Source organism: Haliotis asinina, chromosome 7, assembly GCF_037392515.1.
Source record: "Haliotis asinina isolate JCU_RB_2024 chromosome 7, JCU_Hal_asi_v2, whole genome shotgun sequence".
Taxonomy (NCBI): domain Eukaryota; kingdom Metazoa; phylum Mollusca; class Gastropoda; order Lepetellida; family Haliotidae; genus Haliotis; species Haliotis asinina.
Genome location: NC_090286.1, coordinates 39,244,456 through 39,261,611, shown reverse-complemented (window position 1 = coordinate 39,261,611; position 17,156 = coordinate 39,244,456). Strand labels below are relative to the sequence as shown.

The window sequence follows — 17,156 nt, the reverse complement described above, 5'->3', positions numbered from 1 at the left end:
ATATGTTTATTTCAGAGACTAGTTGTTAGTCTATTCAGCCTTATGCAGTGGTCTCGCAATCTGGCTCCATTGTCGGTATGTGACGCAAGCTTCGCGGTTATACTTACTTAAATAGACAGAGGCCCAGTTAGACCCTTTCGTTTTGCAGTAAGAGTTAATAAGCTGGGCCCCGTCTCGCAAATCGCAATGTAAGGTAGAGCGCGTAAAGGGAGCCGAGAACCAGCTTATAAGAGTTACTTCGTGTTATCACCAGGTGTCAGTGTTACCCAACATGGCTGCACCCTTGAAGCCGTGGGAGAGAGCTGGTGTTAACAGTCAAAATCCGGGCCCCGCTCCAGTCAACAGCATGTCTGGGTAGGTAGCAGTGACAAGTTTTTGGCACTGCGTCAGAATTTAAGGTTGCCATGTGATTTGTTGCTTAATTGATTAGTAGAATACCACAGTGGACTTTGCCCATGGTGATGTTTATTCACGACCCGTCACTAACCAACTAGGGGTTTCTTGCCAGGTCAAACGTTTGTTTTTTTCTAACCGTCACTGTCTAACAGAAAAATATCGGGATATCTTATGGACTTTCCATGTTGCAGTACAGTTTACAAGCGACGATAATAGTTTCGCAAAGAGGGAATATGACACTAAAATAATTTCTTCTTGACCAGCAGTTAAGAATGCATTAGACTTCGAGGCGCAATTATCGACGTAATCCGATGTTAGCCTTATTTTGTTATATATTGTTACATATATTGTTGACACCTTTGCTATGTCCTGAACTCAATCACTGCAAGCTACCATATGCGTAGGACTTGATTGAAATGGAAACTGGTGACCTGATTTAACCAGAAGTTGGTCTATTTTTATCTGAAACTCTTATCACACATACAACAATCTTTCTGAAACATTGCATGTAAACAGAAGATGATAACCCCTTAGTGTAGAGTTTTCATAACCCTCGAAAACAGTTTCTACTCCAGTGATTGCTCTGTGAATGTAGACTTGCATGAATAGACTTGTTTGTATATAAACACACTTATTCTGAAAAAAAAACCAGGTGCAAACGTTTCATGAACATGATGAATATGTAATGAAGATAAATGATAGCATCTGTGTTCAGTCAGCTGTAAGCTACATGAGCAATTTTACAATACATTAATTACGATTAGTGTTTAAGCAATGCTTAAGTACTAGTTACTATAAATATCAGTGTGTATTGTTCTTCAAGCAATGTTAAGGATGTTATGACATTAGTATCCCTCAGTTGGCAATGACATCTGAAATGCTTCTATCAAGCACATTTTGCCAAACTGCAACTGCTCAGTCGGAAATGACATTCACTTTATTAATGACTACACAGGCTTCACCATGCAGGTCAGACAGGTCAGATGTTTGCCAAGCAAAAGGCAGAGATTAATACCCAAATAATAAACATTTTGAATGATACTACTATCATGTATAAGCATATCTTTTTGATTTTATGCATTTGTTGATTTCAGGAGTACACCTGCACCATGTTGTGTTCAGGGCACAACCAGTGCACCACCACCAGTTCCAGCTCGTCCTACTCAGAATACATTTGGAGCCCGCCCCTTTAGTGGAGGATATGGTATTGGAAGTTCACTAGGTTACAGCCCTTATTCCTCCTATGGCGGTGGGTTGTATAACAGCCCATATAGCTCCTATGGCAGCTATGGGTATGGTGGTTATGGAGGATACAACAGATTCGGGACAAACCAGGATTCAATGAGTACATTTGCCCGTGAAGCAGAGGAGAACTCTCGGCCAGCCTTCCAGGCTATTGAGAACGTTGTAAGTGCAGTGAATTCTGTAGGTATGATGATGGACTCGACCTTTCAGGCAGTGTATAATTCATTCCGGGCTGTGATTGGTGTGGCTGACAACATGTCCAGACTGAGGAGTCAACTGGTTTCTGTGATATCTGCTTTAGCTTTCATTCGGACCCTTAAATACATCTACAGGCGCTTCTTGGAACTGCTGCGATTGCGACCACCGGGTCATGCAGCCCAAGCTTGGAATGATGCTATCTCCCAGGCTGCAGCCAACCTGGCCCCTGGTGAACCCACACCCAAGAACAGTGCCTGGCCAATTTTCATGTTCTTTGGCATCATCCTCGGAGGTCCCTGGTTTATCTGGAAAATCATCAGGTCCTTCTCAACTGGCATTGGTGTGTATATGTCATTATGCTGCATTAGTGGAAGTGCACTGGAGGAGTTGAACTAACTGGATATTGGCGCTATACAAATATCTAGCTGTATTTTATAGTGCATTTCTGTTGATATTGTCATGGTTATGTTGTGACACACAGGTTTGCAGGCCATAATTTACTGCTTTCCGAGATAATTAAATGCCAGGTTTAGACATAAATAATGGGATTACATAGTGAAAATTATTTGACATCACAGTCAGTAATCCTAACAGTGTAGCACTGTTTACTGTAAACACTACAAGCAGATATATCAGTAATATTATAATGTTACCATTCTGACTTGAGGAAAGCGGTGATAGAAAGCATTGGCAACAATATGTAATTACCCAGAATTATTATGTACCTGTACACAACTGATACCATGTTGTATTCAGATGAGAGCAACAGCTGGGCAAATGGGGATACGGATCACTTTGTTGCAAGAGCTGAGTATGACTTCCGTGCTAGCAACAACAATGAACTATCCTTCACTGCAGGGCAGATGATCAACATTGCTCCTAAAGGTTTGTGTGCATCCATCTGCACTTACAGGTTTTTCCCGAACCAGTTTCACCTTAAAGATCGTCTTAGATTTCAGGAAACACATCTTCAGCATTGTTTAATGCCTTCAACAGCTGTGATTTGGTAAACCCCACACTGTTCCTTATTATCCATTCCAAATTTCATTTTCATTTCAGTTCCAACAATGTTTTCAGTAATGTCACCCAGTTCTTCTGGGAATGTTGCAAACAGTATGGCTGTGGCTTGTTGACAAGTGCATATACTTGATTAGCACCAGGAAGGGTTACATTGTTGAAAAAATGAACAAAACTTTAAGGAGTTCAAACAAATGAGGAGCCCAAGTTATTCATTGTGATCACAGACATTTCCATTCAGCTTTCATAGCTTGGTTTGTTGATGAATAATGGGATGCCTGTAAGTTGGTGTAACATGGGCATAAGAATGGATTGTGTGTAAAGTAAGTTTAAGAAAGGGATTTTCAACTTGTACAGCTGGTGTAGTATCTACTTGTGTAAAGTGCTTAAAAGGCCTGCTAATCAGGTTTGCATAAGACAGGTAGAATCATTTTACAATGGTGTGTGCTACGTATTGAATTTTTGTTGTGGCTATGTCATTATTGCAGATTTCTTGGATACACATAGTTAAGGCAATGACGTTTTGGTCAGACAAGTTCACACAAACTTCAAAATTTCTTGTGACTTTAATGATTTTTACTGTTTGGTGACCTATTTAGAGTATTTAAATACTCTGCATTGGCACATACAATCATCATTGCAAGCCTAACATGCAACCATGTTGTTTTTGTGTGTTTTACAGAGATGCAGCCCAAGGTGCGAGGGTGGCTGCTAGGATCTGTAGATGGAAGCAACACAGGGCTGTTGCCAGCAAATTATTTGAAAGTGTTGGGAAAGAGAAGAGGAAAGAAATTCCAGACCCTGTCTCCCCAGGGCGTTCCAGCACCAGCAGCCACCATCACCCCATCACAAAGTGCTTTCTCCCTTGCTGAGCCCACCCCCAGCTCCACAAACATGAACTCTGTGCCTGAAAGTGACCTTGACACTGTCTTCAATGAGGGGACATCTTCAGAGCTGGATGCATCAGACATTTTAGACAAGTGTGCTTCCCAGGATGAGTGTCCTTCTGTGTCTCGGACTGTGCCTACAAAGGATTGCTGTGCTGGCAAGTGAACATGAGGATCGGTAATGGATTGTGTGGAATTTTATTTGTAAATACGCAAGTCTGTGAGATTTCTTAATGTTGCTTAATTAATATTTTTATACGTATTAATAATTCTCCTCGGCAAGTACTTGTTATTTCTTATTAAATTAATATGGAGGGCTTTTCAGTTAATCATCATGCATATATGAGAAATTGTTGCTCACTTTTCACTTATTTGCTGGAAACTTTAATTGTGTCATGTTGGCTGCCCATATATGACTTCAATGTTGCTGTAACATTTTTTGCTTACCTTGTCTAAGTCAGGTGAGTTTGTGTCATCTATTGCCTGTTCCTTTTTTACTATCTTCTGTAGAAATAACAAGACCTCACTAATCTAAAACTATCATGTTGATCCAAATTGCATGGTGGCGTCAGTGAAAACATCATTTCTGGCCATCTCACAGCCCATTCTGTTTGTATTATGCCGTAAAACTGTATATGTATCAGAATAATGTGTAAGATCTTTTGTCATTGTTTGATTCCTAATTACCTAACAACCTTTAACTTCACAGAATGTGTTTTGTAGTGTGACATCTTTCTTGTCTTATACTACAAAGACAGGAAGAAATAATGCATGAATGATTTGAAATAATGGATGTCTGCACATTTTCTCATTAGATTCTGAAGTAATATGGCCAGTGAAAACTATTAATCAGCCATCCTTTTTCAAATAGGTGTTAAATTTGGTTTGTCAAAGTTAGGCATAACATGCAGCCTCCCTGTATATGAATTTATAAAGTGAAAATGTCGTTGAAAACATTTTGAAACCTTATGTTTGAACTCCACCATACACTGGTCTGTCATTATGTATGTTATCTGCATGCACTGGGAAGCAGTGGCATAATGAAATGGTTCAAGTAACATCAACTGAAAATTGGAAGCAGCTGTCATTCAGATAGTCTGGACAAATTTGATAATCCTACAACACAATATAGATACATGTATAGCAGGAAATAGTGACGACAGCTCAAGCAGGCCCAATTTGTTTGCAGACAGCAGGTCAACATTTTTGACAGGTTAACTGGTGTGTTAGTTATGTCAAAAACAGGCCTGTCTATCCTCTGTTGCTGGTAACCTTGACATCAACAGGAATGTTTTATTGATATTTGAAAAATCAAATTAAACCAAAAAAAGTTGAAAAACTTGATCTTCAGGATTCCTTTATGTAGGTCTTGAACTTAAACGTAACAACATCCAAGTTTGTTCATGGTATCATTTTCCTAAACTGTAATACACAAACCTTTTTATTTCTTTTCATCTGTTTTAGGGGTTTGTAACTTGATGCAGATATTTATGCCAGAATGTTTGTCATAAGTTCAAGTGAGCTACAGAACCTGGGATATCAATTTCTATAGAGAACTTTGATTTGGGCATTTGAAGAAATAATCTAGGTTTTATCCACAAACTAATGTACAATTGTTTCTACTGGTATGCTATTCTATCAGTATATGTATGTTGGTAGTAAACATGTTTTATTATTCGGGTCAAAAGCATCTACTCCAGACACTACATACAATTTGCTATCCAGTACACAGGCTGCTTGTGTGTTAAAATTGTGTTTAGATAAATCATATGCCATCTTGTGTTGCATATAAATAAAAAATTCTGTTTCATATATCACATTTTCACTTTTGTATTGAGACTAACTTGAAGTATGCATTTATATAAAAAGTACTGTTTCAATTAAACTCTGTGGTAAAATTTGATTGACGGTTCAATTTTGATGTACAAATTGATAAAGTTGTTTCATGTGGTTGCGTTTCATCATTGTACCAGTTGTAGAGATCACATCTATATCCTACAGGCTTAGGTTTATCAATTATTTGGCAATTTTAGGATAACATGTCTACAAGCACTTTATGAATAGTATGTTGCTATTTTTGTGGGAGTAAAACAAAACCATCCCAGTATTGTTGACTTAATACAGTAACATAATGTGTTGAGTATCAACCTTGTTTCCAAATCATTATTTGCATGTAAAACTTAGCAGCAAACTGAAAATTACCATCCTTAAAAAAACTCAGTATAAGAATCCTGAAATTGAAAGGGGTTTGGAGTTTTAGTGTTTTTTGTTGTTGTTGTTATTTATTTAGGTGCATAGGGGCATGAGGTAAATTTTGTTCATGTTTTTGCTTCGACAAGGTTTGTTGGAGTTGTTATCAAGTGTGCATGAAACTGATATGTGTAAAATCTATATATGCATTAATCACCAAGAAGTGTACATCGGTCTTAGCAGGGTAGCTGTTTAAGAAACAATTGTGATTTTAAGATGGTATGAGATGTTTAAAATTAAAATCACCTCATATTTCAGGAATTACAACTTCATATCTTAGATTATGGCACACGGACGGGGATTTAAATGAAGTTGCTGTTTTTCCAAGTATGCCTCATGAGCACTGTCATGATGATTTAAGGGTGCCATTTGAATTTCAGTTGTGCCATAAATTCATGGTCTATTAAAGTGAACTTCAAAACATTACATGACTTGAAGTGAATGTTAAAGTTGATATTGTAATGTAACATTCACTAATAAATCATGAGTAATGAAACAACGCTAGGTATGTAGCTTTGTTTATTTACTGACCTCAAACTTTGAAAAGACATTGATCATTAGCTGTCTGTGCATAATGTCACTTTGTCATAAAAGATAATTATGGTGACAACATACTTAAATGCACTTTGGCAAACAAATTGACCCCTGAAGGTCCCGGGGTAGAATTGGCCTTCTGCAACCCATGCTTGCCATAAAAGGTGTCTGCGCTTGTCGTAAGAGGTGCCTAAAGGGATCTGGTGGTCAGGCTTGCTGACTTGGTTAACACATGTCATCAGTTCTCAATTGCGCAGAGTGCGGCGTAAAACTAAACTCACTCACTCATTGGCAAACAAATCAAGTATGCCATAAGGGCACACAGGTAAGAATTTAACCATGCCATTTTAATCTTAGCCATGCCATCTGAACAAGGGCACTAATAAATTCTGTCCCTGATTGTTCGTTTTTCATGCATGAAATGGTGTAGTTTTAGAATGTTAATTCCTCAACAGCTCACGGACAAGTCTGTTCAAATATATATCCAGCTGATGACAGTGTTTAGAGACATGACACATTTGATTCTGATTCTGGAGACTTTTCATAAAAATGATGAAACAGCTGTTACTTTGATTTCATTCACTGATTCTTCAGATATGTCTGCTCTGACACTTCCCATTATTTTGCCTATTGATCTACAGTGACATTTTATTTAAAATGTAGTAATCAGCTTGTGCTATGTTTTACGTTATTTATAATGTTTACTCATGAAGCTGAACAGCTGTTATAATTTTGGAGAGTAACATGTTTTTTCTTTCATTGTGAGTATTTAAGCACTGACAGATATATCACTATATCATCTTTGTTTGTCCTGTGCTACAAACCTTTGTTGCACTATAATGAAAATATGGGAGTTTTATCCTAAGTTAAGAAATGCCTAGGTAAATGTTTGAAAACAAATAGTATGCGTTGGACTCTTCATGAAATAAAAATGTTGTAATAGCAATGTGGTAGTAATATAACATAGTATGCTTACACATACAAGTAACTATTATAGGAGAAAATTGCATGGAATGTAACTAAATGCATTCAAGTTTCCTACATGCTTATATAACTGCAAAGATGGATGTTCATGTTGGTGATCACAGGATTGTCTGTTGTAGACTCTATTATATACAGACTGCTGCCACATAGCTGGAATATTGTTGAAACAACAATCAATTCACGAATCAATTTAAATGGAATGCCCAGATGTTACTGGGATAATGTTAAATGCCCCTCAAAAAAGCACTAAACTCGGTCACACTGTTCAGGGCTCCGTTCTACAAAACAACCTTATCACCGATTGTCGTAAGACTCTGGTGTGGAAGATCATCTAACATCTCTTTTATTAAGGGCCTTCACATCTCTTGATTTGTCAGATTCAGTGCTCCGTTCTCTGAAGCTATGTCAGCGCAGACACTATTTCAAGTATACTTGCGTGACGATCGGTCACCTTGGTGACATGATTGCTTTGTGGTTAGGGTGCAAGGACACAAGAGTAAATGAAACTAAATAACATCAATAAATATTTCATAAACATTTGTGATTTGTTTGATTGGCACTATAGAAGTTGATGAAACACAAGGAAGGTAAGATACTTTATCGATGGCAACTACTTCATTGCATTATGATGCGACAACTCTTGACGTAAAAAGCACCTTTGCTTGACGAGTAAGACCCTAAATCGGAACGTCGCACCGTTGGATAATGAAGAAGTTATCATCCATCAAATATCTTAACTTGCTTATTTAAATTTCTGTTTTACATTAAAATGTGCCATAACAAATACCAGTTTTGATGGCGTCGTGCACAGTGGAACAGGACATTATTCACGGACGAATCACGCTTCTGCGTCGATTTAGCTGTTTGCTGATGAGAGACGTTGGGTATGGCGTCGATATGAATAACTCCCTTGAACATGACCGATATGGCGGAGGGAGCAATATGGTTTGGGTCGGGATCCATACCGGGGGGAAAACCTCAACGCTGAAAACTGCCATCAAGGTATATATATAACGTTCAGGCATTACAAGCAGAGGAAGAAACAACTCGATGTAAAGCTGTAGCGGAACCAAAGAATCGGTTGTTGGGAGGACTTGGCTGTTTGTCAGTTTCCATGTAATCCAACAGGACAATCTCAAAATAAAGCAGAATGTGCCGCGCAAGAAATAATGCATACGAATCTTACTCTTTTGATAGCATTGTCACGTGACTTGTATAACATCCTGACACGTTACTACGCCTTACTCTATTATCACCTCACTCACTGAACTTCGAAGTACATGAACTAGATTGTGACAGACAGTAGTTGATGGCAATATACAACCTATGTACACTCCCATGTACCGTTATTACACCCGTGATATAACAGCTGCGACGTTGTTGGATATTGACGAAAGTTTCAGCGACGTGGATGGTAATCGTTTTATGGCACTAATCGCACTCCATGGAATTTGAACTGGATATTCACGTGACATGAGCTTTTGAAATAGTAAGTCATTATGTACCGGTCTGTTCTTTAACACATAGGACTTATGTTCCAATACACACTTAATTACATAAGAAAGAATGTAGGTCAACAGGACCGTTTAGTTTAGTTCGAACAACACCGCACCTGAGCGAGTGAGTTTAGCAATATTCCAGCAATATCGGGATGGAAAACACCTGAAATGGGCTTCACACATTCACTCGTCACCACTCGCTCCTCTCTGTAACCTCCAAGAAGACGTAATTTTCGACCTTCGGTCATTTTATAATGCTTGCTAATTCTGAGTTCCATGTTGTCGACATGAATGTATCTGAAATTCGGAACTATCGTATTGTACCTTTTTGACAAAACTGCCCAAGGTAGTCTGCTTTTGTGTCGATGTCAAGGCGGGCATATGAAATGTAAATTTATGCTTCATCTTGAGATGGTTCCTCATACTTGAGGTCGTGCCACCCTTGAACGAAAGTTTTTAGGCCACATAAGAAGCATTCTGATTTCATCTGGTCTTCAATTAGCTTCAAATAAGACCAACAATTTGAGCGTGAATGCTCTGCCTTGTTCGTAACAACAGTACACATGGAGTGAGAGGGGAGATAACTCTCCTTGGACGAGTACCCGAGAAGAATGTTGGTACTCAAGTAATGCTCCCACCCGCCTCCTACTCGAGTACCTGTTTCTGACCTACTCCCACCTACAGGATAATCTGTTTATCAGGTCGATTTCAGCAGGTAGTGAGTGGGCCCATATTTAATAATAGTATGTCAAACAAGGTTGTCAGGTCATGCGATCTTTGTCAAAGGCAAATATCGAATGGAAGGACGTAACTGAACTTACGTGTTTCAGAAAACTATTTTACTAAAATATGAAAGATGCATTTTTCAATGAACCTTGATGACACAATTCACTGTCCGTCTTTTATACTCAACTGGAGGAAATAAGTGAGAGTGGTTTCCAGCTGCCTCACTAAAATCAGATCAAGGCATGAAAACATTGACAGAAGGTGAAATATGCACAACTTGAGGTAACTACCCACTCTCCATCCTCAAATACTATTGAATCTTTTCAACATTTAAAAGTATAAATATGTATGATATGTTTAATAATGACAAATACATCAACTTTAGCTGCATCAGCCAGAAGCTGGATGTCATTGATTGGGTTCTGTGCATCACCCCTGGCAAACAGTTAATTACCTTAACATGCCCATACTTTTTCACCATCCAGCTACCATCTTTTTAGCTATGTCTGCTGGATTTATTAAATTATTATTGCCTGTTCAGTCTTTGTTCTCACACCCTAACTAGTACTGGAAGACAGACACGCAGCAACTGTCAATTCATACTGTCACACATCTAACGGGTGGCCTGGCACAGCGTTTACAAAAAGTATCAGGAAGGTGTCTTTATAGTCTTCGTGGTCTAACTCTAATATTATAATTCTCTTTCACGCCACTAGAGTTAGTAATTTAAAAAAAACCCATGCAACATCACCAATGGCAACGCTATCCTGGGTTTCTGACTTACTGATTGCCTTGGCATGCACCTTATAAACTTGAGCTTGCAAGTTACAGTGTAGATCTGGGCAACCTCCAATAACTTCCGAATATGGAAGTGGAATTGATATGACTTGCAGCTACCACAAACTGAAGACTGGTAATCAGTAGAAATGACACAGTGTTTTCATGTGCTGTGTGAAAATAGCTTGGGAATTGTAACTCCTGTTCATTAAATGTCAAGTTAAGGAGTCATGGTAATCTGTTAATCCAATTCAATCTGTATGTATCATAATAGTGAGTGAGTATGAGTTTACTCTGCTTTCAGCAATATGACAGTAGAGGACAAGCAGAATTGGGGTTCACACATTATACAAATGTGGGGAATCTGGGTCTTGGGCATAACAAGTGAACACTTTAACCACTAAGCTACCCCACAGGCGAAGACCCCTCCCCACAAAATTGCATGAACATCTGGGGCTTGTTAATAACTTAAAATAATATGGCTAATTGTGTATTTATAACTTACATTAACATTTTATCTTCAATAAAGTCAATAAATCAAAAGAACTAATTAAAGCCTAATCAACTAATACCTCAACAAAAAAACAAAAACAGTTTTACTTCCCAAGTTTATACATTATTTTCCTCACAGCACATATTCTGGGAATTCAAAGTTCACATCTTTGCCTGTCAACTTCTTGTAAACTGCTGTGAAAGTCTCCATCTGCAACAGAAGACACATCCTGAGTAAAATGTATACGATACACCCTTGGAAAACAGATTAACAGCCCCAAACACTTGGGGCTTTGTTTCAAAAGTGATTGAATGACTGTCTCAGTTGAATGCTCCTATCACTGTGAAACAAGGAACATGCATTTTAGGAAAGAAAGAAAAGGGATTAACAATAATGCCAACTGAAGAGACTGAGCCACCAAAATCATAAAAGATATATCAAAATCAAAATCAAAATGCTGTTAAGTAAGAGTTTTATCTGTTTGATACTTGTGTTGTCAAACAATCAAGATTGATAAACATTAAACACAACCATAGTGTGCATTCTCTCCTAATGGAATGTTAGTCCAAAGTACTGTTGGCCCTACCATCTACTTTCATATTTCTTCGAACAGTGTATATGGGTAAAAAAATCATACATCTCTGAATAATTACTGTGTGCCTTTGTAAGAAATGAAAAGGATCAATCTTTATTGATTGTTTAATACAATATTCCAGCTCTGTGACAGTGATCTGTAAAAACAAACGAGTCTGGATCACACAATCCTGATTGATATCACGAACATCCATCTAAGCAAATTGGATACAATGCTCTGTGTGTTTACAATGTCAGTGAGTCAGACCATACAATCAAATTACCAACCTCTTACGAAAGCATGGGTTGCTGAAGACCTATTTCAATCTGGGTCTTCATATTTAAACAGGATGAGTGACTGTTTCAACTAGTCAATATTATTCCAGATATACCACAGTGGTGGGGACAACACAAACTAAAGCCATTTTCACTGGCAAGAACAATGATCCACCTTTAAAAATGTATAGTCACAATCTGCCATATCAACCTTAGCTTCTGAAAAACCCAACAACTTGACAAAAATCATTGTTCTGAAGACTTCTGCCTCCAAATCCCATCTGAAATAATGAGCCAAGTGATTTTTACCTTGTGTTCAATGTTTGTCTGCTGGTTTTTGTCAAGGTGAACCTTGATGAGTCTACTTCCATCCAGCTTGATGCGGATCCTCTTGCCAACTATCTCAGCAGGGAAGCAGAGATCCTCCAAGATACTGTCGTGTACTGCTGTCAAGGTACGGCTGAATACCAAGGGAGATAATCAAACAAACATGCAAGACTTCTTGAAAAAAGTACGTTTCTTGGGCATATTTTTTGTCAAAAGTGATGCAGGCAGTAGGACTGTTTTTTCTCTCTAATTTTTTTTTAGAAAAAATGTGACGAGAGAGGAACACATTTTCGTGGATGATTGGGGCGTGACCAAGGCAAAATTATTTTTTTAAATGGCGATGAAAAATTGTTATGCGTACAAGTAGCAATGCCCATGAAACATTTTACCTTTTTCATTTAGCCTATAGCAAACTGGAAACATTTCCTACAGACAAAAGCAAATAAACAGCAAGGTCACTATTTATCACATGAAGTGTATGGATACTAACAGGAAATACATTAAGCTGTATTATTTCAAAGACCTAGATTAAAAAATTATATGCCACTTTGGCAGCCTTAGAGCTCAGGGCCCACTTGCACAAAGAGATCTTAGTGCTATGACTATCTTAATCCTATGTTGGAGAACAGGAGTTACCATCATTGTAGTGCTAAGATTGCTTTGTGCAAGTGAGGCCCTGATCTCTCAAAACAGGGACTGTTAAAATGTTGACACTAGAGTACACCTAGTCAGTAGTGTAAATTTTATCACATTTTTTTTTCAGATCAGAGGCACTCTGCTTCATGGACTAGTTCCCTTTCCAGTCTAGCTGTTAAGTTTAGGTGTGCAAAATAGGTTGCAAATAAAACCAACGGATGGTTAACTTTTTTCCGGGCGTGTCATCATGGTTTTTAAAAATAATGAAAAGCCCTCAACTATGCCATTAAAAAAATGGAGACTTGATGCATCCAAAAGCATCTTACCTCCTTGGTCGCTTCTGCTTTAGTTTCCCCTTATTCTTCCTCGTAGGCTTCGGCAATATCCTCCTCTGAAACAAGATTACACATTTAAAAATACAGTTTGTTCTACCACCATGTATAGTGCTTTAGCTATAATAGTTCAGGGCAAAAGTGTGCTTTATTACACTACACATGATGGTAGAACAAACTGTATTTCTTTCCTAATAATTTCTAAGCCTAATTTCGATTGATCTACGGCAGAAAACAAATGACGGTGTCTGTGACCTAAATTAAGAATCCTCACACAAGGCTAACTGACACGCTGTTCTTTTGACGTGTCGGCCCCCTACTTTAAGACAAACTTTACTAGAAAAACAAATGATGAACAGTTTGGTGACGGTTTATGTTCGGGTTAAATATCTTCTCAAGTTCATTTAAAATTATATCTGATTCTCGTAAACCCTACAAGGCAATATGACCGTCTCATTTCAACATATCAAGTCTAGATCCGTACATTCAGGTGAATATGACTAGTCATGCGACATCCCAAGATTGCATTGTGGGAATGTAAACATTGCAAACATTACCATGTCTCTGTAAAATTTTGAGTCGTACTATGAGACATTTTATCCTTCGGAAAACATAAACATAATGTTTCCACCAGTGATGTTAGCTGTTTCATGCAACTGCAAACCAAGAAATGGGATGCGACAAAGTAGTTTACAGTGGGAGGCTGTGCGAGGCGATGGCAACTGACATCCATCGTGACATCAGTTACATTGTCATGTAATGTAAAAGTGAGTGAGTTTAGTTTTACGCCGCACCCAGCAATATTCCAGCTATATGGCAGCGGTCTGTAAATAATGGAGTCTGGACCAGACAATCCAGTGATCAACATGAGCATCGATCTGCGCAATTGGGAACCGATGACACTTGTCAACTAAGTCAGCGAGCCTGACCACCCGATCCCGTTGGTCGCCTCTTAAGACAAGCATAGTCGGCTTTTATGGCAGGCATGGGTTGCTGAAGGCCTATTCAAACCCTGGACCTTCACGGATCTGTAATGCAGACTGGAATGGTGCAGTGACGTCAACACATTGTGACGCAACGCAAAAAGTGCATATTATCGTCTGATAAAGTATTGTCAGCGCCTTTGATCTTTCACTGAAGCATCTTAGATTAAAACTTTTGGACTGGTTTTAACAACCTTTAAACAGTATTCCCTTAATATCTCAAGGTGTAAGGTTAATGCTGGAGGAATGTCCAATGTAATACTGCTTTCAGACGTTGTCTATTTGTGAAATCCATGAGCACGAGCATGATGCTAACAATTCTAGAAATGTTTCTAACATGCCCAAGTAATGGCCTAAGCATGGGAAAATGTATTACCTTAGGTCATGTAAACTCATATTTTGAGGCAAAGCTTCAGTTAAACTGCAGTGCCTATCACTTGGGTCCCAATACAGAATATATGTTTATTATCTGAAGAAATTCCAAATTGTCAAAGTTTGAAGACTTAGGCAACATGAAACATCTGAATGATTTCATTTTTGTGTGAAAAAACACACACACTTGGGAAGTCAGTGGTCACACTACAGATTAATGTTCAGATGGAAGGTCATATTGTAAACACTGAATTCTTTTGCTTCTTGCAACATGATCTCCGCTCACCAGTCACACACCCCAAAAAAAACCAGGAGAGGTAAATCCTCAAAGAAACAAAACACTGTAAGGATGTTGAAAGCTGGACAGTGAAAACAAACCTGTGCAATGAACACGACATGTTTGCCACTGAATTTCTTTTCCAGCTCTCTGACAAGACGGGTCTGGATCTTCTGGTATTGTCTCAGCTGTGGCACTGGCACAAAGATAATGATGGCTTTCTTGCCTTGGACATCTATTTCCTGGATGAACCAACAGCAAACATTTACATCAAACTGATAATCGTAAAATACATTCAGCACAATCATAAGACAATCCCCAATCATAACACTATATATTTATCCAAGGAAAGAAAAACATGCAGTGTTTGTAAATTATGGGAAGTAAATACTGAATGTTTACCAAAAATGTTTTTACTATTGTACTGAATGAATTTCCAAATTGAGTTTAGTCAAAACTGTTGACATGTGTTAAGGAATAATTTGAAGACAAGGCATGATGTTGAAGTTCACCTTGGCTCCAGTGATGAAGAGTTCCCTAAGTTGAGCCTTCAGGTCACTGTTCATCTCCAGCTCAAGCAGAGCCTGTTGTACAAAGAAAAAAAAGAACTGACCATGCTGACACTGATTAATTTAGCAAAATGCTGAAGAAACAACAGTTTCTAAAACAAAGAAAAACAATTAAAGACTATTACACATGTTAACATAGAACACTGAATCAAACCCCTCTGCTATTTCCAAACCAGAAGACAAAGGAACACTAAATGAAATGAGGTCCTTCAGTCAGATCATTTTGTGTGTGTGTCTCTGTGTGTGTGTGTGTGTGAGAGAGAGAGAGAGAGAGAGAGAAAGAGAGAGAGAGAGAGAGAGAAATATTTATGTTTTTTGAACAGATATTTAGCCATTAACTATGAAACTGAGGGATTATTAATAGCAAATGGATCTTGGTAAACTAACAATAATGAAAACTTGCCTAATCAAAAATACAACTGTACAACACCTACAGGTAGTAAACAGGAAGTGTAATTTGAAACATACCTGAGAGATTGATGACTCAAAGTCATCAGGTTTCTCCCCTTGGGGTTTGATGATTTTAGCGCTAGCCGAATACATCTGAAATCCAAGAAAAATTGTTCAATCACTTGCATATTATTCCAAGTGGGACCTACTTCTGTAATTGAAAATACCAAAATCTGAACTGACACCCTCTTTGTAACTTTACAAGAGAGAATCATCACTTTTAAACAATCTAAACAATGTGAGCAATCAATAATATGTAAAGTAACAGTTTCAGTGTAGCTGCTAACACCATTATGAAACAAGTGATGTTTAACAACAGTGTCAGCAGCTATACCAAATCGTCACTCACATTAATAATACAAAAACTGTATATCAACAGAACTCCCCACTTATATCTGGGTGTGTATATATATGTGGTAATTTATGTAGCGCTGAAGTCCATTCCATGTGCATGCATACTGACAACACTTTCAGTTTCAGCACTGTTAGAGTGTGTTATGGAAGTGTGAATTGTTATCATATATGTATACAGTGGTAATGTGTTTATGGCACATCTTCAATGGACCGATTGTGTCTGAATTAGGATATATAAACATCACACACAGAGTGTGGCATGATTTCATTATGGCATGACAGAAGTCCTGTTCCGTTCAAGCATTCTAACAAACATTCAATTCATACATTAAAGACATGCCCTTGTAAAAGTGCATTGTATACTGTTGCACCTGAATTACACCTGTTGCGTCCTTACGTTTGCCAGTATTTACTTGCTCCCACTACAGATATTATTAGGATAAAGATCAGTGTTTGCTAATCTTGTGATCCATCATTGACGAGATTCCTGCATTATTTTGAAAACGATGATTAAGCCATGATTATTTTCAGTGAAATCTGTCCTACTCAAGCTACCCGTGAACATGTGGAGAACATGGAACGTGCTGCTTTGACAAATGCTGTTCGGATTTCTTGGATAAACATGTGCAAATGAATGAGGAGTCCGGACTAATCCACGGTACATCTCTCTTATAGCTAAACATCTACGTCACAATCTTAATCCGATGGTTTGGACTTGCATTTCTGCACATGGCTGGGCAATGATTCTACATAAGATTCATGAATTTGTGGTTTATTTTGATAATATATCTTGGTCCCAATGACATTCACTAACCCTCGGCAATGGCGACGGCGGAAAAGGACCGTCAAAGTCAGGTGCGCAGTGAATGTGAGTTCCGGTTGACGATGATCACTAATGTACCATCAATGTTAAAGTTGTTTTTTTTTCATAAGTTTCATAATTGTACAAATATAATGGAGTAATTTGGCCTTTCATGGCTTGTTTTAAAAATATATTTCTT

At 38.1% G+C, this 17,156-nt stretch overlaps 2 protein-coding genes across 2 annotated transcripts; one reads left to right on the top strand and one right to left on the bottom strand.

Annotated features, from left to right (window-relative positions):
- Nucleotides 1-232: 232 nt before the first annotated feature.
- On the top strand, nucleotides 233-8,040 carry LOC137291010 (peroxisomal membrane protein PEX13-like). Its single transcript, XM_067822248.1, has 4 exons — nucleotides 233-354; nucleotides 1,491-2,179; nucleotides 2,596-2,724; nucleotides 3,539-8,040. Exons 1-4 carry the CDS (start codon nucleotides 272-274, stop codon nucleotides 3,907-3,909), a joined length of 1,272 nt encoding a protein of 423 aa, XP_067678349.1. The 5' UTR covers nucleotides 233-271; the 3' UTR covers nucleotides 3,910-8,040.
- A 3,067-nt stretch (nucleotides 8,041-11,107) lies between these two features.
- On the bottom strand, nucleotides 11,108-17,059 carry LOC137291870 (small ribosomal subunit protein eS7-like). Its single transcript, XM_067823412.1, is given in 7 exon segments — nucleotides 11,108-11,216; nucleotides 12,165-12,315; nucleotides 13,145-13,209; nucleotides 14,884-15,024; nucleotides 15,295-15,366; nucleotides 15,820-15,894; nucleotides 16,970-17,059. Coding segments are annotated over 7 exon segments (672 nt in total). The 3' UTR covers nucleotides 11,108-11,138.
- Nucleotides 17,060-17,156: the final 97 nt, after the last annotated feature.

What these genes read in the sequence shown, in the direction of transcription:
- LOC137291010 (XM_067822248.1), top strand. Translation starts at nt 272, where the DNA reads ATGGCTGCACCCTTGAAGCCGTGGGAGAGAGCTGGTGTTAACAGTCAA. An exon ending in CCAGTCAACAGCATGTCTGG is followed by an intron (nt 355 to 1,490) that starts GTAGGTAGCAGT and finishes TGTTGATTTCAG; the next exon opens with GAGTACACCTGCACCATGTT. An exon ending in GATCAACATTGCTCCTAAAG is followed by an intron (nt 2,725 to 3,538) that starts GTTTGTGTGCAT and finishes TGTGTTTTACAG; the next exon opens with AGATGCAGCCCAAGGTGCGA.